The sequence below is a fragment of the Helicoverpa armigera genome, chromosome 24 (genome assembly GCF_030705265.1).
Source record: "Helicoverpa armigera isolate CAAS_96S chromosome 24, ASM3070526v1, whole genome shotgun sequence".
NCBI classification, from domain to species: Eukaryota; Metazoa; Arthropoda; class Insecta; order Lepidoptera; family Noctuidae; genus Helicoverpa; species Helicoverpa armigera.
The window spans coordinates 5,421,107-5,442,296 of record NC_087143.1 but is presented as its reverse complement, the minus strand read 5'-3'; the positions used below and the strand labels follow the sequence as shown (position 1 = coordinate 5,442,296).

The 21,190-nt window shown below is 44.0% G+C and overlaps 2 protein-coding genes across 2 annotated transcripts; one reads left to right on the top strand and one right to left on the bottom strand.

Annotated features, from left to right (window-relative positions):
* Window positions 1-923: 923 nt before the first annotated feature.
* On the bottom strand, window positions 924-17,551 carry Simj (simjang). Its single transcript, XM_064041083.1, has 20 exons — window positions 17,384-17,551; window positions 17,040-17,092; window positions 16,879-16,960; window positions 15,087-15,219; window positions 14,008-14,162; window positions 12,768-12,908; window positions 12,322-12,420; window positions 11,824-11,931; window positions 11,253-11,342; window positions 10,785-10,829; window positions 10,342-10,440; window positions 9,803-9,921; window positions 8,175-8,367; window positions 4,227-4,403; window positions 3,583-3,665; window positions 3,109-3,194; window positions 2,907-2,959; window positions 2,525-2,615; window positions 1,987-2,115; window positions 924-1,054 (listed from the first exon to the last, which is right to left on the bottom strand). Exons 2-20 carry the CDS (start codon window positions 17,075-17,077, stop codon window positions 924-926), a joined length of 2,052 nt encoding a protein of 683 aa, XP_063897153.1. The 5' UTR covers window positions 17,078-17,092; window positions 17,384-17,551.
* Window positions 17,552-18,174: 623 nt separating this feature from the next.
* On the top strand, window positions 18,175-21,130 carry LOC110382721 (exosome complex component RRP41). The gene is made up of 6 exons (XM_049849961.2): window positions 18,175-18,457; window positions 18,776-18,848; window positions 19,760-19,896; window positions 20,272-20,476; window positions 20,804-20,898; window positions 21,032-21,130. The coding sequence occupies exons 1-6, from the start codon at window positions 18,287-18,289 to the stop codon at window positions 21,107-21,109; spliced, it is 759 nt and encodes a 252-aa protein (XP_049705918.1). The 5' UTR covers window positions 18,175-18,286; the 3' UTR covers window positions 21,110-21,130.
* The last annotated feature ends 60 nt before the right edge of the window (window positions 21,131-21,190 follow it).

Below are 21,190 nucleotides of genomic sequence, written 5' to 3'. Positions count from 1 at the left end.
TTCATATCTAAAGCTTACAGATTAAAGATTACGTATGAAAATGTTTCCGAAGTATTTATAGATGAAACATCGACTTAAGAAGTTACATCCCTAGTATTATTTATCGACATTGTCGTTTTCTGACTACTTACTTTTGTTAAAATTTCTAATACATGGCGGTCAAAAAGTGAACACATAATAAAAACATTTACAAAAACAGTTTTAACGACAGTCCATTGTTTGTGACACTAACAAAACGATTTAACTAAAACTATCGTTAAAACCGTTCAGTAACAAGTTGTTTAAAGTTTACAAAATAACATTTAAAATTTTAGAAATATTTCAATAGTTTTAGCTTCAATGAGCTTTTATGCTCAGGCTGTTGTCAGTTATAATATCACTCCTTAGCTTGTAACGTATTTATAAGTTATACGTTTTAGTTGTAAATTGACGAAAATCACTGCTTCGTCAATCGCCTTCACTTTCACTTGAAACTTCATGTTGCTCTCCTCACAGCTGAAATGTAATAAGTTAAATTTACTTTTCCGAACAAATAAGTAAGGAAATAAAAAGTATGAACAAATTATAAGGAAATAAATAATTGATGAAAAACGCATCTTCAACATTTTACGAAAAATTTTATACAGAACAAGGATTCGTGAAATATCCGATATGATCACAAAACATTCACGATTCGTAATTTTCAAAAGAGGTAACAGTAACTTCAATCCGTGAAGTGTCAGAAAATGTGTGTTTAAAAGACACTGCTTTCGTCAAAAATACTATCGAATCGTGGAAAAAGACTATGTATTAGTAAAAAAAACAAAGATTCCTCTTCACCTCTAGTTCTTTGCAAAACATTGCTTCCGTGAAAGTAGTGAGTCGCAAAAAAGAACTAGGTACATATTTGTAAAAAAATAAGATTCTTCTTGAAGCCTTTACCTCTAGTTCTTAGTCCAGGGGTTGCGGGGATGCTGTCCGGGGATCATGTCGAGCAGGTACTGGCGCTGCGCCTCGGCCACGCGCTGCATCTCCTGCATGGCGGCGCCCGAGCTCGAGCCCGAGCCCTTGCCGGCTGCGGCAGACAATACATGAGCAGAATTGATGCTCGACATACACAGAGCATCATTGTATAGCTAGTCATATTTCCCACATCAAGATTTAATGGCACTTCTCCTGAAGTGAAATGTTTCTATTTCAAATAGGCCTTCGGAGGCTCCTATGAAACGTCACAACGTCGTTCATGATTGCCAGACCAATTTATGATGAAACTTGAAAGCTTAAACATTCAAATAAAATAAGACTACTTTTATACGGGTGGCAGTGAAACCAAGAAGAATAGTTTGTATTCACTTTTCAGACCAAAACATTTTTTTTTTAATCAGTCAATTGAATTTTGGAATGTAATACTTGAGAAAAAACTTTATTTATAACGTTGAAAGTATTAAAAAGAGTAAAATTCAAAAGTTGTATCCAAAATAAAAAAATATGAAGATAAGTTGATAGGATTGTCATAATAAGCAACATCGATTTGTATTTCAAAAGAATCGAAACATTTTGTCTTTCGGTAGTTATGACCACAGATTTTATTATTGCAGCACAAAAGCTTAGCAAATAAAGATAATTCGGAAAAGTTTCAACGCTGGCTGGTAATTGAATCTCGAAGAATTCACAAACTTTCCTTTTTTTATTCTAGATGTAGGTAAATATGATTTCCTGCGATAACTCAGTAAAATTCTCATATTTATATTTATTAATTAAAGACATACCTTTTCAAAGCATGCTTTAAAATTTCACTTTTCGGCCAAATTCAAAAAGGAGCAGATTCTCAATTGGGATATTCATGTATTTTTTGTTATCTTTTATGTTTATTCGCGCATATCTCCGTCATTTAGCAACCGATTTGAACCATTCTTTTTTTAAGTACAAAATTAAACCAGCCAGCATTAAAACCCAGCACTAAATACTAAATAATAATAATAAAGTAAAAGTGTGTGCAATACGTACAACGCTTACCTAGCGCCGAGGCCTGGGCCATGGCTAGCTGGTACGTGTAGATGAGAGGAGAGAACTGCATCATGGCCGCGGCTGCCGCTGCTGGTGACATTCCTGAGGTTCCACCGGCGCCTGATAGACCTGGAGTGGAGAAGCAGTGTTGTAAAAATAGGTCTAAGGTGTTCTAAGCATAGTCTCGTCAAACTTTATGACGGCTCGCAATTTAATTTCGAGTACAAGCATGCGCTTGCGGCCGATACCAAGTTGCTTGGATCTTAAATGGCTTCTGTTCGGACCGTCATAAAATTTGGTGAAAACTATACGACTAGATGATTTAAACACTTGTCAAATATGAGAGCAAATGTCTATTTACATGGTAACACTTTTTCAAAGTGTTTTAAGTTTTTTCCGCGCTAGGGGGATTTACCCACACCCTTAGATAGTCATGCATGTTGTTGAGCGAGCAGGGTTCAAAAACCTAATGGCCAGTTTCGATAGACTAAAATAGTAAGATAGAGTAAAACGTTGTAACAAACACGAACGGAACTACTACCTCTGAGTAGTTGGTGTTGCAGAGCCTGCATGGCGGCTGCGCTGTGCTGCTCAAACGCCATCTGTGCCGCTGCGGCTGCTGCCAATTGCTGAAATAATAAAAAAATATCTAAAAAATGATTCACTAAAGTTGTCTCAAAAGGGCTTCAGCGTGTTGGCTTCGGCCCCACGTTGGCCTACCAAAAATTCAGGACTCAATAGTCCCGTGGTGTGGTGGAGGTGTAGAAAATGTAACTACAATAGGTAGACAGAATCTTAGTACAGTTCTAGGCTGTTATTATGAACGTAAATAAAAAAATGAGTATTGAGTACATAAATCAGAATGTGGTCCTCTTTCTATACAGCTTCTGAGTTTCAAGAAAACACATTTTGTGACTAACCTGATGCTGCTTACTACTGCTACTATTTTGACTGGTACTACTTGAAGAAGATCCTGTCAAAAACAAAACAGTTATTACAAATAGATGCAGTTTTAATTTTAATTGCTTCACTGGTCAATGTAACATTTTACTGTTTAAATATGTTATTACAAAGAATGTCAAAGTAGGAATATAAATATAGTAGTCAATAGTATGTATATACCTTTTCCTTTCTTGGCTGGCACTTCACTGGTTTCTCTGGAGCGATCCGAGTGGTGGCTACGTAGCGAGTCCGATGACGACAGAGCTCTGAACAACAACAATCATTTTTGTTTAAATTTTAGATAGCAAAGATTTAGTTGCTGGGGAGTTTGTTGCGCCACTTCTTCTTCCCAGCAAAAACACATAGGAAGTGGTGAAGGGTGGGCGTTTTGGGGGCTGTCTTTTGTAAATTTATTTTTTTTGACGTTCGAAAAGTGCTGTTTTGCAGCCAAGTTTGAATAAATGACTTTTGATTTGATTTGATTTGAGTTAATATTAAATAATACATCAAGTCACTAGAACCAATAAAATAAAGATGTTGGTGGAAAAAAACAGGGTCGTATTACAAAAAGATATGTAGGGAGTGTGACGTGTTGTTAGTGTGACGAGTTTTATGTATTGTTAGTGTACAAATATTATAATTTTCATAACGTACCTGGGCGCAGGTGGGGCGGGCGTCTTGCCGGGTGCGGGGGACGAGGTAGACCCGCCACGTGATGAGCTGCGAGACACCGACATCTGTCATAGAGACGTGGGTTAATATAATCTGTGTATTGATTGCATGAGATAGTGAGATGACAAGGAAAAATTGGTTCCATACCTTATGTATATTTGAACGATATAAAAATGGATAAATTAGTCAAGGTATTGGAACATAAAATAGAGCGATTTTTATTTGATTCTAGGCTACGTGTTGATTGATGTAGCATTTTATATCCATTCTAGGCTCGCATTCAAAGTTATACATATTGGACGCATACGCAGCTTAACCCTTTCCCCTTTAAGTTACAGTTTCGTAACCGGCATGAGATGAGTCTGAGAGGAGTGCGCCGACTAGCCCGTACATCAAAAATCATCAAATGACTACTCCCGCTGTGGGTTAGCAGCGGCGAGGGAGTGTCAGACTCTTACTGACTAAAAACCGTCGTGTTCCGTCGTAGGCCTTTTATGTGCCAGGGTCGCGGTATCTCTTTCGAACAACCCGCAGCCCCGGCAGGTAGGTTGGACTTGCAGTAGGACCATTGTTGTTTCCTCTTTGTTTCACTGGTGTGTAGTGTTTTGTTTCGAGGTTAAACATACCTGCAGCGGTCGGTGCGCATGTGCGGGCGGCGGCTGGTGTGCGGGCGGCGCGTGCGCGGGCGGCGCGGCGGGTGTGGGCGGCGGCGACGCGGTGGGCGCGGCGAGGCGGCGCTCGATCTCCTGTTCTTGCTGTAACGCGCGGACGAATGCCGTCTTCAGCCGCGCCGTGTGTTCCGCCTGCACACACAGTGTAAACAATCGACACATTATTCAATGCTGCAAATTCGGAACGGCGGGGTGTGGAGCGAAGTGTTTGAGTGTGAGTTGTGGTAGCGTCGCGTCAAGCGTGCACGCTACTAGTTTTTGTTGGAGCGTTGTTGCGTTCGAGCGGGTCGTCCACATTCACGCAAATAAAGAATTGAGTATTGAGTATTCCTTGGTCAATTAGGTTCAGATCAGTGACCATGTGTTGCTGGTTGCTGGTCGAAAAGTGCTGTTTAGCAGCCAATTTTGAATAAATGATTTTTGATTTTGACCTATGGCATTGGCATTTTCGATCATCTTTCTTTCCTCCGCGGTGTTGTCGCACTGCGCCACACTACACACACATACCTTGAGCGCTCGCTTGACGTTCCCGCTGACGCAGAGCTCGCAGAGGCGGCGCGCGGAGGGCGGCGGCGGCGCGGGCGTGAAGGTGGCGTCGTGTGGTGACGTCGCAGCCGCACTGCGCCACACTACACACACATACCTTGAGCGCTCGCTTGACGTTCCCGCTGACGCAGAGCTCGCAGAGGCGGCGCGCGGAGGGCGGCGGCGGCGCGGGCGTGAAGGTGGCGTCGTGACGTCGAGCCGCCGCACTGCGCCACACTACACACACATACCTTGAGCGCTCGCTTGACGTTCCCGCTGACGCAGAGCTCGCAGAGGCGGCGCGCGGAGGGCGGCGGCGGCGCGGGCGTGAAGGTGGCGTCGTGTGGTGACGTCGCAGCCGCACTGCGCCACACTACACATACCTTGAGCGCTCGCTTGACGTTCCCGCTGACGCAGAGCTCGCAGAGGCGGCGCGCGGAGGGCGGCGGCGGCGCGGGCGTGAAGGTGGCGTCGTGACGTCGAGCCGCCGCACTGCGCCACACTACACACATACCTTGAGCGCTCGCTTGACGTTCCCGCTGACGCAGAGCTCGCAGAGGCGGCGCGCGGAGGGCGGCGGCGGCGCGGGCGTGAAGGTGGCGTCGTGACGTCGAGCCGCCGCACTGCGCCACACTACCTTGAGCGCTCGCTTGACGTTCCCGCTGACGCAGAGCTCGCAGAGGCGGCGCGCGGAGGGCGGCGGCGGCGCGGGCGTGAAGGTGGCGTCGTGACGTCGAGCCGCCGCACTGCGCCACACTACACACATACCTTGAGCGCTCGCTTGACGTTCCCGCTGACGCAGAGCTCGCAGAGGCGGCGCGCGGAGGGCGGCGGCGGCGCGGGCGTGAAGGTGGCGTCGTGACGTCGAGCCGCCGCACTGCGCCACACTACACACACATACCTTGAGCGCTCGCTTGACGTTCCCGCTGACGCAGAGCTCGCAGAGGCGGCGCGCGGAGGGCGGCGGCGGCGCGGGCGTGAAGGTGGCGTCGTGTGGTGACGTCGCAGCCGCACTGCGCCACACTACACACATACCTTGAGCGCTCGCTTGACGTTCCCGCTGACGCAGAGCTCGCAGAGGCGGCGCGCGGAGGGCGGCGGCGGCGCGGGCGTGAAGGTGGCGTCGTGTGGTGACGTCGCACTGCGCCACACTACACACATACCTTGAGCGCTCGCTTGACGTTCCCGCTGACGCAGAGCTCGCAGAGGCGGCGCGCGGAGGGCGGCGGCGGCGCGGGCGTGAAGGTGGCGTCGTGACGTCGAGCCGCCGCACTGCGCCACACCACACACATACCTTGAGCGCTCGCTTGACGTTCCCGCTGACGCAGAGCTCGCAGAGGCGGCGCGCGGAGGGCGGCGGCGGCGCGGGCGTGAAGGTGGCGTCGTGTGGTGACGTCGCAGCCGCACTGCGCCACACACACACATACCTTGAGCGCTCGCTTGACGTTCCCGCTGACGCAGAGCTCGCAGAGGCGGCGCGCGGAGGGCGGCGGCGGCGCGGGCGTGAAGGTGGCGTCGTGACGTCGAGCCGCCGCACTGCGCCACACTACACACATACCTTGAGCGCTCGCTTGACGTTCCCGCTGACGCAGAGCTCGCAGAGGCGGCGCGCGGAGGGCGGCGGCGGCGCGGGCGTGAAGGTGGCGTCGTGTGGTGACGTCGCAGCCGCACTGCGCCACACTACACACACCTTGAGCGCTCGCTTGACGTTCCCGCTGACGCAGAGCTCGCAGAGGCGGCGCGCGGAGGGCGGCGGCGGCGCGGGCGTGAAGGTGGCGTCGTGACGTCGAGCCGCCGCACTGCGCCACACTACACACATACCTTGAGCGCTCGCTTGACGTTCCCGCTGACGCAGAGCTCGCAGAGGCGGCGCGCGGAGGGCGGCGGCGGCGCGGGCGTGAAGGTGGCGTCGTGACGTCGAGCCGCCGCACTGCGCCACACTACACATGAGCGCTCGCTTGACGTTCCCGCTGACGCAGAGCTCGCAGAGGCGGCGCGCGGAGGGCGGCGGCGGCGCGGGCGTGAAGGTGGCGTCGTGTGGTGACGTCGCAGCCGCACTGCGCCACACTACACACATACCTTGAGCGCTCGCTTGACGTTCCCGCTGACGCAGAGCTCGCAGAGGCGGCGCGCGGAGGGCGGCGGCGGCGCGGGCGTGAAGGTGGCGTCGTGACGTCGAGCCGCCGCACTGCGCCACACACACATACCTTGAGCGCTCGCTTGACGTTCCCGCTGACGCAGAGCTCGCAGAGGCGGCGCGCGGAGGGCGGCGGCGGCGCGGGCGTGAAGGTGGCGTCGTGTGGTGACGTCGCAGCCGCACTGCGCCACACTACACACACATACCTTGAGCGCTCGCTTGACGTTCCCGCTGACGCAGAGCTCGCAGAGGCGGCGCGCGGAGGGCGGCGGCGGCGCGGGCGTGAAGGTGGCGTCGTGACGTCGAGCCGCCGCACTGCGCCACACTACCTTGAGCGCTCGCTTGACGTTCCCGCTGACGCAGAGCTCGCAGAGGCGGCGCGCGGAGGGCGGCGGCGCGCGCGTGAAGGTGGCGTCGTGACGTCGAGCCGCCGCACTGCGCCACACCACACATACCTTGAGCGCTCGCTTGACGTTCCCGCTGACGCAGAGCTCGCAGAGGCGGCGCGCGGAGGGCGGCGGCGGCGCGGGCGTGAAGGTGGCGTCGTGACGTCGAGCCGCCGCACTGCGCCACACTACACACATACCTTGAGCGCTCGCTTGACGTTCCCGCTGACGCAGAGCTCGCAGAGGCGGCGCGCGGAGGGCGGCGGCGGCGCGGGCGTGAAGGTGGCGTCGTGACGTCGAGCCGCCGCACTGCGCCACACTACACACACCTTGAGCGCTCGCTTGACGTTCCCGCTGACGCAGAGCTCGCAGAGGCGGCGCGCGGAGGGCGGCGGCGGCGCGGGCGTGAAGGTGGCGTCGTGTGGTGACGTCGCAGCCGCACTGCGCCACACTACACACACATACCTTGAGCGCTCGCTTGACGTTCCCGCTGACGCAGAGCTCGCAGAGGCGGCGCGCGGAGGGCGGCGGCGGCGCGGGCGTGAAGGTGGCGTCGTGACGTCGAGCCGCCGCACTGCGCCACACTACACATACCTTGAGCGCTCGCTTGACGTTCCCGCTGACGCAGAGCTCGCAGAGGCGGCGCGCGGAGGGCGGCGGCGGCGCGGGCGTGAAGGTGGCGTCGTGACGTCGAGCCGCCGCACTGCGCCACACACACATACCTTGAGCGCTCGCTTGACGTTCCCGCTGACGCAGAGCTCGCAGAGGCGGCGCGCGGAGGGCGGCGGCGGCGCGGGCGTGAAGGTGGCGTCGTGACGTCGAGCCGCCGCACTGCGCCACACTACACACACATACCTTGAGCGCTCGCTTGACGTTCCCGCTGACGCAGAGCTCGCAGAGGCGGCGCGCGGAGGGCGGCGGCGGCGCGGGCGTGAAGGTGGCGTCGTGACGTCGAGCCGCCGCCCCCGCGCCGCGCTCCCAGCGCCACACCGGCGTGAAGTCGCAGCCGCACTGCGCACATACAGCCGGTACTGACGACCGCGGCATACTATGGAAAAACGTCACAAACGTCACGTTTAATATATAATGCCTAAGTTCATCTAACGCAGTTGTCCCACCAACGACGAGAAAACGACTAACTATCTATTTCCTCGCTCAAGAAAAGTACAATAGATATACTTTCCAAGTGAACAAAAGAGAAGCATATACTAATAGTTGATCGCTGACTGTTCACACTGCCGGCGAGCACTCGCTTCACTAGTTTGTCGCTGAGCGACAAAAGCTATGGAAGATAACACTCGCTCGGCGACACTCGCCAAGCGTTTAGAACTCACGCCGAGAGAGCAACCAGTGGTTATTTCTCTACAGTGCGTATCTAGCGAGCGAGTGATGCGAGTAATCGCCCGCCTCACTCGCACACTCGCTTATAGCCGAGCTACACAAATATCGGAACTACGCACTCACTCCCCGCGTCTCGCTAACTCGTTTCTAGTTCTAGCTCTACTCGTTACTCTTTAATCGTTGCCGGTGAGACAAGTGCCTTACACACTCAAGATGAATACCATTGTTTGACATAGTGTTAACGAGTTTATTTCACGCACGACGCGCGCTCGCAGTGGGAGCTAAGCTGCGCGTGACGTCATCGTGTCGGCGACGCGGATATCGAGCAGTTGACTAAAAAGTACACACTCGCTTATCGCTCACGGAATATATAATGATGAGCTGAGATGCGCTCTATGAACTCCCCTGTATATTTCCTTATGTATGCTCTATGAACTGCCCTATGTAGGTATTTCCTTATGTACACTCTGTGAACTCCCCTATGTATTTCCTTATGTACACTCCGTGAACTCCCCTATGTATTTCCTTATGTACACTCCGTGAACTCCCCTATGTATTTCCTTATGTACACTCTATGAACTCCCCTATGTATTTCCTTATGTACACTTTATGAACTCTATGCATTTCCTTATGTACACTCTATGAACTGCCCCTAACATAGGCTATATTTTATTCTGGTACAGGAAGTAGTTCCCACACAACTCGGGTAAAACGCGGGAAAACGGGTATTATTATATAACTAGCGACCCGCCTCGGCTTCGCAAATATTTCGGATATAAGGATAACAGTATTTCCACACTATATAATGTATGTTATTATACATACATACCTTCCTCTTCAATCACTCCATCTATAAAAAACCGCATCGAAATCCGTTGCGTAGTTTTAAAGATTTAAGCGATTTAAGATCCCGCTTTACCCTTTGGGTACGGAACGCTTAAAAGCGACTTTGTCTTATACTATCGTCGTCTTAGAATGAAAACCTCGGAAATGCATTTTTTCTCAATCTTTTTTTATTGCATTTCTTGGAAGATAGTCGTAAAAAATATCCAATACTAACCCTTATCCTGAAAATTTATCTCTTGCACTAACGAGGTTTTCACAAGGCGTCGCTATGTAGTATTTAGTGGGATTAAACTCACCGGTCTTCATTAGTGAGATAGTCGACGACATGCTCGAGTCCGACCAGATAAACAAAGTCGGTGTTGCTAGGCGACGGGATGAAGTTCATCTCCGGCGGTGGGGGTTTGGGAGGGGGGATCTATGAACAAAATGTATTATGTAGTTCGTGCCAAACTTAATGGCGGTTTGGTTATAGACAATTAAGTTTGGCTAGAGCTATATCATTGTTGATGGGAATGACAACCCACTGAGTTGCAAATTTTTTATTCAAAGCTGTGTACTATGTTCTCATGGCAAAAATAATTATTAAAGTACATATTAGTCTTTTCAGAATCTAGACTTTTGAATTTCAAATCAAAATATAAACACCTACACAGTTATATAAAAAAAATGTATGTATTATTGACAATGCAATAAAATTAGGCAGTTCTCATAGATAAAAGGCTACTTCGTAGATCTAAAAATCAATAAAAAAATGCAATGTCCCTAATTATAATGTAAAAAAAACACCACATTACCAATTCAATCTTTAAATCAAATATGTATAACAGCAATATACCTGCAATAGGGTCTTCTCGAGTTGTTTCCGCAGAGCCAGTTTAGCGGCGGCCTGACGCTGCGCGGGAGTCTGGGTATCCTCAGAACTACGGGAGCTCGCCTGTAAAACAATCACATATTTGATACTACGTGCCTTAATACATTTCTGTCTTATACTAGAAATATTTTAATTCCTACACAGTCTGAAATTACCGCATTTGTTTGTCAAGTGACAGGTTTGCGCAAACAATTGCGCTAAGAGTCCTGATATTGCGCAACTTTGCGCAAGTGTGCGCAAAATAATTTGTCGATAGTGATGCTACAAAGTATCATAATCGTCATAGTCACGACCGTTTATTAGTTTATTTATCACATCAATACTCCGTAACCTATTTTTTAAAGAAATTTCATAGCATAGAGGTAAGTATAGTAAATAGTGAAATGACATCACATTTCCATACTCACTGCGTCACTCGTGCTACTGGTCACCGACGACGTGTCCTGAGGTTGCTTGCAATTTACAACACATTATCAGAACTATGACGAATTACTACTGATAATGAGAATTAATATTTGATAATATATACTAATAGTGAGAATTAATATTATGCCTGAATTTCAACGTGTAATGGACCATGTAACTATAAATTTTATAGAGGGTAGACAGCGTGGCTTATTTCCTTCGTTAGTGTCAGTACCGTTTAATAGGGTTGATATTGTTACCAGTAGTATTTAGCCTAAGCAATTACTTAGTAGATTTGCATGTCAGAGGTAGTACTAATGATATTTAGACCACTTTCAGAGCATACACAACTGTCACTAAGACTGTCATACTCTAAGTCTTTCGTAACTTTCAGACCTATAAATTATACCGACCATCGTAAAAACTGAAAAGGAAATCCATCAGTATAAAGGTAACTAAATATTTATTACCTTATTGGAGGAAGCATGTGAGCTCGCTGGCGGTGGTGCCGGAGTTATTGTCACTGAAGGCGTTATGCTGGCACCGCCGCTTGTTGATGACTGAGAACAAAACATATATGCTTTTAGTATGTGATAGGGATGTTCATGGGATTAAAAATGTATGTTTCTTTTTGTTAGGCCAAGTTTTAGGTACGCAAAAATGTTAAATAATAGGGCTTATAGAGACCCAAGTCGCCGTTACATAAAATATAAAATTAATAACGTGGATTTGTAATGGGTAAAAATACCTGGATGTGACATATGCCATTCCAAATTGGTCAGTAATTACTTCAGTCAAAATGTACGATCAAAACACCACCGCACACATGCGAGGCGTCAAAAGTTAATAGTTATTTGACAAGAACTACAGCTTTCCGTCAGAATTTATTGTCATACATTTTGACTATTGTGCAGTAACTAGTGTCCAATTTCAGTGCATCAAAGTTAAAATCGCTAAAATGCTTGACTTGTTAACACCGACATGCTTTGTTTTAAATTATATTTTTGGATGAATATGTTATTTTTAGTTTGATTTAGATACCTGTGAGCGGTAAGGCCCGGGCGTGAGGGTGGCGCCGCCGGGCAGGCTGGACGTGCGGCGTGACGAGCTCCCAGAGCCCGGGGCTGCCGCCGCGGCGCTGTTCGTGCGCTAAATAGAACAAAAAACAAGGAAATATTAGTAAAGGGTCCCTTTAACGTTCATTTAAACACACACAAGAACAAGAGCGCTTCTCGCCATCAGACGTACGTTTAGCGAGTATAGATATATATACACCTATATATATAATAATAAAATTTTCAATGAACTAAAAAAACAATATTACAACTGTTTGTATCACTACATAGTATAAAACAAAGTCGCTTTTTCTGTCCCTATGTCCCTTTGTACGCTTAAATCTTCAAATCCACGCAACCGATTTTCATGCGGTTTTTTTTAATAGATAGAGTGATTAAAGAGGAAGGTAGGACATATAACAACATACGTTAAATAGCGGGGAAATACTGTTGACTACCGGAGCATGCTAGTATGATAATATACCTTGGTCTGCTGGTGTGCGGGCGGCGGCGCGGGCGTGACGGTGACGCCGGGCGGCACCACGCAGCCGCTGCCGGCCAATGCTGTGCCTGTTGTAGAATCCTGTGCCATACAAATGTATCAATTATAGATATGTAATTTAGTGGATTAATAAATTAATCAATCTGATATGAGCTTTATGGTGAACGCACACCTCTTTTACGGTAAAAAAATAAAGTAAAACGTGGAATTTCGTTTCAATATTTTTTACTAATCTCAGGAACGTTTGATCCGATCCGATCCGATTTGAAAAAATTTTTCAGTGTGAGATAGGCCATTTATCGAGGATGGCGTATAGGCTACTTTTTATCCTTGTTCGTATAGAGGTTCCCACGGGAAGCTGGTGAAACCGCTGGCAGAAGCTAGTACTTTACATCAGAATCAGGAAGTCCATAATTTCTATAGTTTACCTTAGCGGGCGGCAATCCGGTAGCCTGCTGGCTCTGGCGCAGTTTCCGCAGTAACACGAGTCGCGTTTCTTCAGCGCGCAGTTTTTCGCGCAACGTGCGCAGACGACGCTCGCGCTCCCATATTTCTGCGCTTGATAATTCCTAGAGAATCACATTACGTTACTATTAAACATATTAGTAAGAAAAAGTCGAAAAGCTGGGTGGAGGTGAGGGTAAAAATTTAAGTCAAATCTCTCTCTCTTTCTAGCTATTTATCCCACATGGTGGTGGGGTCAGCTTTCCTAATTTTTCTTCTCCACTTCGCTCTATCTACGACATCGTTCTCGGACACCTGGCACTCCTTCATATCTTTTGACACCACGTCCCGCCATCTGGTCTTAGGGCGGCCTCGTGATCTTCGACCGGGGACAGAAAGTTGCAGTGCCAAATTTCCCACGTAGTCTGGTGGTCTTCTCTTTACGTGGCCATACCACCGTAATCGGCTCTCCTGCAACTTATCCGCTACATCCCGCACCCCTAGGCTTCCTCGCACGTATTCGTTGCGGATACGGTCGAGCCTAGTGACGCCACACATCCACCTCAACATCTTCAAAAATTTAAGTCAAATGGTGACATTAAAACGATTTCGGTAAACATTTGCATGACAAAATACACATACATACATCGTCGATTTAAAGGTTATAATTTGGATCGAAAAATAGTAATGACAAACATTTTAGACTAGCAATTCGCCTTGGCTTCAGTTGGAATTAGAGATCATGTGTAGTTTTTTTTTTAAGTGTCTATGGAGTTTCTTGCCGGTTCTTCTCCAAAAGACCCACTTTTTGGAACTGTGCACCTAGCTTGTCGTTTCTTAAGCAACTGTAATAGGTCTATATGATAAAAAAACCTTTGACTTTCTAAAAACTCTAACAAAGACTACAAAGGTTGAAAACCAACATAATTTTTCTTTGTAGACTAGTAATTCCGTATGTATGTACCAAAAATCATATACATTGCAAATAAAATCATCCCTCTGTGACCAAATCCTTTTTTTATGTTTCAGCTGAGGAAAATGCCTGACGCATACACACACCGCCCGGGGAGACGGTGAGGTTATGTGGGACTCGCACCCACTAAAAACCTCAGCTTTTGTGCCGTCTTCTGCCTTTTAGAGAGGGGCCACGAGGACCAAAGACGGCTTTCGTGACTCTGTGACCAAACCCTGACTGAAAACAGTACAAAGTGGACATTAACTCACTCTATGTCCAGGTATGGGCAGCGGCGGTTCATTCTCGTCCTCCTCCGAGTCCTCGTCGTCGCGCGGGTCGCGGGGCGACTCGGGCGCGGGCGCGGGGAGCGTGCTTGGGGTTATTGACACGTTCACACCGCCCGAGTTCAGTTTACTGCTCACGTCTGTTGAAGAAAAGTATACCAAATTTTGAGTTAGAAGAGGTTAAGAACCTCCTTCTTTTTGAGAAGATGGTTTAAAGGTTTTCAGACATCCGAATTGAGAAGTTGGCTAAAACATTTGGCATTTACACATAACTACTTTTTTAAACGGTTGGTTTCTCTCTCGTTTGTTGGTTTTCGGAAGCACGTTGTATAAACAATGGCTCAAATATGCAAGCTAGGCTAACTGAGTTTGTTTACAATGGGCAAAATAAGTCTCGTTACTCTGAAAAATCCACCAAAGCAGATCAGAAGTTTTTAAACATCCAGTGGAATTTCGGTATCTATTTAACACATACATTTTGTCATCTGAGCAGAGAAGTTAAAGCAACTGTGTAAATCCATTGAATTATTATGGTAATTTAAATTAAAATCCAAATATAGGTTACTACAACTTTACAGTAGTGACACAAAAACATGGTACTAATTAGCTCACAAAATTAACAGCATGATATGTTATTATGTGTTTGTTCATTGATAATGTGGCATTGTTTGTATAGCTTATGTACTTAATTGTTTTGTGACGTCATATAGTACATAACCCTAATCTCATTCGTGAGAAAAATTGGGTCAACATTATTGTACATCTTATGATAATTTGTGTATTACATGTCTTACATTACATATTCAAGTGATCTATTTATCCAAGTATGGTCATGTTTTAGCATAGATAAGAAAGTTTTCTGAATTTTCTCCATTTCTCCTTATTCATTGAGTCGTAGTTGACGTAGTTTGTTACACCACGTTTTCTACTACATAAAAAATAACAAATAGGAAGTCTAGAAGAGACTGTGTTGTGGAATATTTGACGTTCATAAAGTAATCTTTTGCTTTGGTGTTTTAAGATCACATTTTTTTTAAGAAAATCAACAATAATAACTAAATTACCTGTAAAAGGCGCAGGAGTCGGCATAGACGGTTTGCGATGCGGCGGCGCGGCCGGCAACAACACGATATCAGGGCTCTCCGCATAACTACGCTGTTCAGATCGTGGGCGAAGCACCCGCTTGCCGCTGGCGCCCTACACATAACACATAGTCATTATTGAACCACAAAACACGGCTAGAAAGAGGAAAATGTGTGTAATAGATGGATTGGTGCAGAAATAACTAGTGATATTTATTTATAAATTAATAATACCTCAAACCTTTGAACTTGTGTAAACAAACTAAACTACAGTATGACTAAGATAAAAGGAAATATGATAACAAAAGATTCAGCAATTGAGAAATCAATTTGTTTGTACCTACTGTTGTGGATTGACATAGGTATCCATCTTTACTTCTATTGCTAAGCACTAAATAGCATTGTTTAAATATCAATAATGCATGATGAGCTATAGACTTCAGTTAGTTCTTTGGTAGTTTCTCTAGTTCCTTGACTTTAAAAATTCAAGATAATATGGATACATATGTCTATTCACACACATTATAGGAAAAAGGCTGCCTATGCACTAAATCACTAATTTGTAAACTGTTAATTATGGCAACTACCATTCACTACAGCAACACTAGAAGACTGCATGTTGTAGGTAAACAAACAAACTAGGCATAGCTAATAATATCAAGCAAACTACTCACAATCCTGAGCTGTTGTACCTGAGTAACATCATTACAGTTTCAGTTTACTCGCAAAATGTCCAACTATGCAGCCAGGCATTTATTGATGATCATGAACTTTGTATAGTAATTAACTCTCACAGACATAAAATACAACCAAATCAGATATACTGCTAAAAGTGCCCATCCTAAAAGTAATTGATTTGCCTACATCACAATAGTAGTAGATAAAAAGTACTCTTTGATACTCAAATATGTATGCAATATCAAAGCCAAGTTTCATCAATATTGATTGAGTAACTTTTGTGTAAAACACTAACAAACATAGGTACACATCCTTTAAAACGTTCACATTAATAATATTAGGAGGATTATGATGCTAGCTGCTATGAGTCTATTGTATTATGATACACTAGCTTATCTTATACCTATTGCATAACAGTTATAAATACTTTATATTAAATAAAAGCCTGGCTGCATAGTCTTAATTTTTTCTTAAAACTCATCCATCTGATACATCCAAATATGAAACCAGCACACATATGATGTCTTTATTAGTTAATTAATCTCAGATTAGTATAAGAACCATAGATAATCTTTTTACTAATTAAATCCTGTTCTAGAGTGTGATTAATGAATTAGTCACATCATTAACATCCATTTGAAATTAGAATGTTTTGTTTAGACAACAATTTATTCAAGATTTGCTACACATTTAAACTTATGATACTACATTTACTTACCCTGTCAATCTTTGTGATGCAAGCAAAAGGAAAACAAAGAGTTAATTATGATATTACTTTAATTTTCAGGGACATTATTTCAGTAGTAAACTCGTAAAAATAACAATACCTACTATCAAAATAATAACTAAGAATTGGACAATTTATTTTGGTTACGTATTAATTTAATGTTCTCCAACTTCCTTATATAAAAATTCTGAGGTCATCGAAAATTATGATGCATAATATATTTAAAAATTATTATGACCTCCAGGTGACACAGGTATGCGATGAACAAAGATTATACAAATAGGAGAAAGTTATGTAGGTACTTTTTCTCAAGCTTTTTATCTTTGGAAGGTAATTTGTTTAAGAAGTTAAAGTTATTTATAGACTTACATGTGGTGGTGGTTGTGCAGGTGTGATAGTAAGCCCACTGGCCGTCAAAGCTCTCAGCTCGCTCAATTCAGGTGGCAATGCCCTGCATTATAAATAAAATTACATAATTCACGCATTTTCAGAATGTAAACAAAAACATAAAAGACAATAATAAAAATCACCTGACGCTCAGGTCCACCGCCGAATCGTCTACGTCCATTGTGGTTAGTCACTTCTGTAACAATTACGTATTACAATTAAACACAAATTATTTAGGACACCAATCAATATAAACAATAAATATTTTAGACACCACAAAGCACAATCACCACGTTAAATAGACAAAAGGTTTAACAACACGTTTAGCTATTGATTAGGGTAGACATTACGATGAAATTGAAATCATTTAGATCGATTTTTTGTCCAAATGTAATGCACACGCACGCATCACCGGGATGACAATTGACAAGACAACGGTCAATAGGCGCGAGCACAAAGATCCAGTATGGAATCTAATAAATAATACCTAATTTCTAACACCAAGCACTAGTCACATATCTCCTTTGTAAATAAATAACTAATTGATTGTTTTAATGCGAGATAAGCGATTTACAATTTGCACTCTTGGGATTCACAACAGAATTCCTCTCGCGGCCATTGAAGACAGATTATAAATTATAAATACGATTAATTTAGGTTCTGCAGATTATACACAAAATTGATTAGACACAGGTGATGGGTTACCAAAATCACCAATTTTTTTATTAGTTGTTACGCTTTTCTTTCACGCACTTCTTTAATACCACATGAATAAACCACTTAAATGATTGAAGAGTTAGAAATTATTGCTGACTAAGATAGTTGTTAGAAAAACACATAATGTAAGCATAAATAGGTTTTCCTTCAAGTTACCAACTTACAACGATAACGTTATTACTAAAAGACACAGAAAGACGAACAAAAAATCGTAAAAACACAATACTAAAAACGAATAAAATTCGTACCTAAGCTTCAAACACCCGCTACCAAATCGTTTTCCATTAGTTGTTTTCCCACGGTTCCACTCGCGGCCCGTGAGAACTACTGCCATTACCCAGATAAAATATAGCCTATATTACTCGGGGACTATGTATCAACCAAAAGTGGAATATCTTTTTAAATCGGTTCCCTAGTTTCGGAGCCTTTAGGGTACAAACAAACAAACAAAATATTTCCTATGTTTTTTATTAGTATCGATCGATAAAAAATATAGGTTAGGCCTGTTGAGAATATCAGCCAGGGCTTATAATTTAATTTTGCCAAATGACACTACTAAGACACTGTCACTGTCAGTCAAATCGATCGATAATCGTGCTTCTGCCTGTGTTTACAAATTTTATCGGCAACACGTGAGGTCTTTTAATTTGAACTTATTGTTTTTATCTACAAAATGCCAGGACCGGACTTGTTATCAAGTCAAGGACTCCGCCTTGACGGACGACGGCCTCACGAGCTTCGGCGTATTCAATGCAAACTTGGTGTTTTCACACAACCTGATGGAAGCGCTTATTTGGAACAAGGAAACACAAAAGTTTTAGCTGCAGTTTATGGCCCTCACCAAGTAAGTTGATAGAATTAAGCATGGACAGACTCCAAAATTCTTCATATTATTATTAGGCTATTTACTTATCACACCTTAATAAACTTATTTCACAACATTTATTTGAAGTTAAAAAGTTCTATAGATATTCCTTTTTATGCTGAGCAATTTTAATATAAATTGAAATGCATGAGATTTTGCTATCCTCCACAATATTCTCAGTAAAAAAATTATGTTGTATTTTCACCGCCCCTAAGACGACCCACTGACCAGAATATCACAAGGCTACTATGAAACGTTAATTGTCCGCAATATTTACTGAATGACTTGTTGTTTCAGGCCTCCAAAGCCAAAAGCTTACCAGATAGCGTAGTGGTCAACTGCCAGTACAGCATGGCTACATTTTCCACAGGTAAATAAACACTTTTTACTTTCATTTAAGTACAACAAAATAAGAAAACATTACCATTAGGCAGTACTGTAGCTTTTAGGTATGTAACTGTTATACAAAAAAATACAAACCCATAAGATTTTTCCCTATGGATAATCACACTTTAAAATGGAAAAAAAAATATCAAATACTACTACACCTACTACAGAATTCAGAAAGAATAAACTATTCTCAAAAAGGTTGGTTGTGCAAACAATCGGATGAAATGCTATCAAAACATCATACACTATGACTCAATATCTATTGTATGAAAACAATAAGTTTCCCAAAATATCATTTTTTGATATCAATAAGCATTGTGATAAAAGTTCATCAGTCATTGAATAGTTTGGCTTATTGAAAATCAATGATTATCCGAAAAAAAAATTGAAAGAAAGCAACCAATTTGACTATTCACCAAGATTCTTGCACATTTTCTCTTCTTATCAATCCCAAATGTTTTTGTCATAACTTACTTCATACTCGTTTGATACCTACCAAGCCCAGTTTTATTTTCTTCCTTAAAAATAAATAAATAAATGTTGTGTATGTACTTACTCAAGTTTTGCTACTACATAGTGCACTAGACTCACAACTAACTTAAGAGCATAGGTACACGCATATGCATAATTAGCTGTTTTCCTGTAGTTTCACTCCCATCACCTGGGAACTACGACCCCGCCTAAGTCTGTACGCAGATTTAATATAGCCTATATTACTAGTGTAGTTTCCCAACAGTGAAAGATATTTTCCAATCAGTTCAGTAGATTTGAACATTTTTCTTTTCCTGAGCAGCAAAGGCTTGCATGCCGCTTTGGCAAAAACTATACTTACTTATAACTATCTATCCTGTGAAGAAAATATCCCAATTTATTTGAAAATGATTATTGCAGGTGAGAGAAAGAACCGTCAGCGTGGCGACCGCAAATCCCAGGAGATGTCCATGCAGCTGAGACAGGCCCTGATGGCAGCCATCAAAACAGAGCTGTACCCGCGCTCACAGATAGACATCTACGTTGAAGTATTACAGGTAATTATCTTGCTAGGGAGGTTGTTGCGCCACTTCATCCCAGCTAAATGATGAGACATAGGTAACACCTAACTTTAGAGACGGGTTGCATCTAAATGTAGCCGCTATGATGAAGGCTACACCTAGATTTAACCGAACAGAAGAAGATACAACTACGTATAGCCACATAAGGCCGGTTACACATAGCCGTGGCCAGCTAAACCTACGCACATAGGGCTTTAGCCGTAACACATACAATCTTTTGCATTAAAAATAATAGAAGGATCTTTTGTATGATTGTTGCTGATATTTCCAGAACTATTCTTATTTTTTGTACAGTCAGTAGCACAGCGTTATTTTCTATATTGTGACTGACTGAATTTCCTCTCAACCCAGGCCGACGGCGGCGCATACTGCGCAGGCGTGAACGCAGCGACTCTCGCGCTGATCGACGCCGGCATTCCTATCAAGGCATACATGATTGCCTGCACTGCTTCCATGGCTTGGAAGGGAGGAGAACCGGAGCCTTTAGTGGATGTCAGTCACGTGGAGGAAGCGGCTGGGGGGGTCGTGTTGACTGTCGCTAGTTTGCCTAGCACTGGTGAGTTGAAATAAATATCTTCTTGATCGATTCACGCGGCTTTGGACACGGGCGCTTCTTGTTATTCTTATTTATGGCTCCTTCGTTATTTTCGAAGATTTTGCCAACGTCGAGGTAGAAAATGCTACAGATCTCATACTCATAATTATCCTCTTATTAATAAATACGGAATAGAGTTCATCCAAGTTTTACACCACCCCTCTCGCTAATATGTTCCATGTAGCAATAACAATGGCTTGGATATGTATCAGCGTCATTTTAAATATTTTCTAAAAGGAATGATCATCAGTTTGAGAAACAGCACTAATTGCAAGTTCTTTTTTACAGGAAGCATTGGTTTAATTGAAATGTCCCACCGACTTCACATGGATTATTTTGATATGGTTTTAAGTAGAGCTATGCAGGGATGTAAAGATATTGAGGTGAGTAGCAAAAAATATGAATTATGCTTGGTGCCTTTGGTACTTCCTATAGTACCACAGGCAGCAGCAGCAAATTATTATGGTGATCATAACAAAGAAATTGAAAATACAATTGTGACGTTATTATTTTCAGGCAATTCTCGACAAAGCAGTGAGGGATCATTTGGCTGAAGGCTGGACAAAGTCCAATGATGATGTGGTTACTATTTAAAATAAATATAATTATCCTTTTCACTTTTGTCTCTTTTAGCTTCTCACCCACAAATACAACGCATTTCACATCACCACTTTA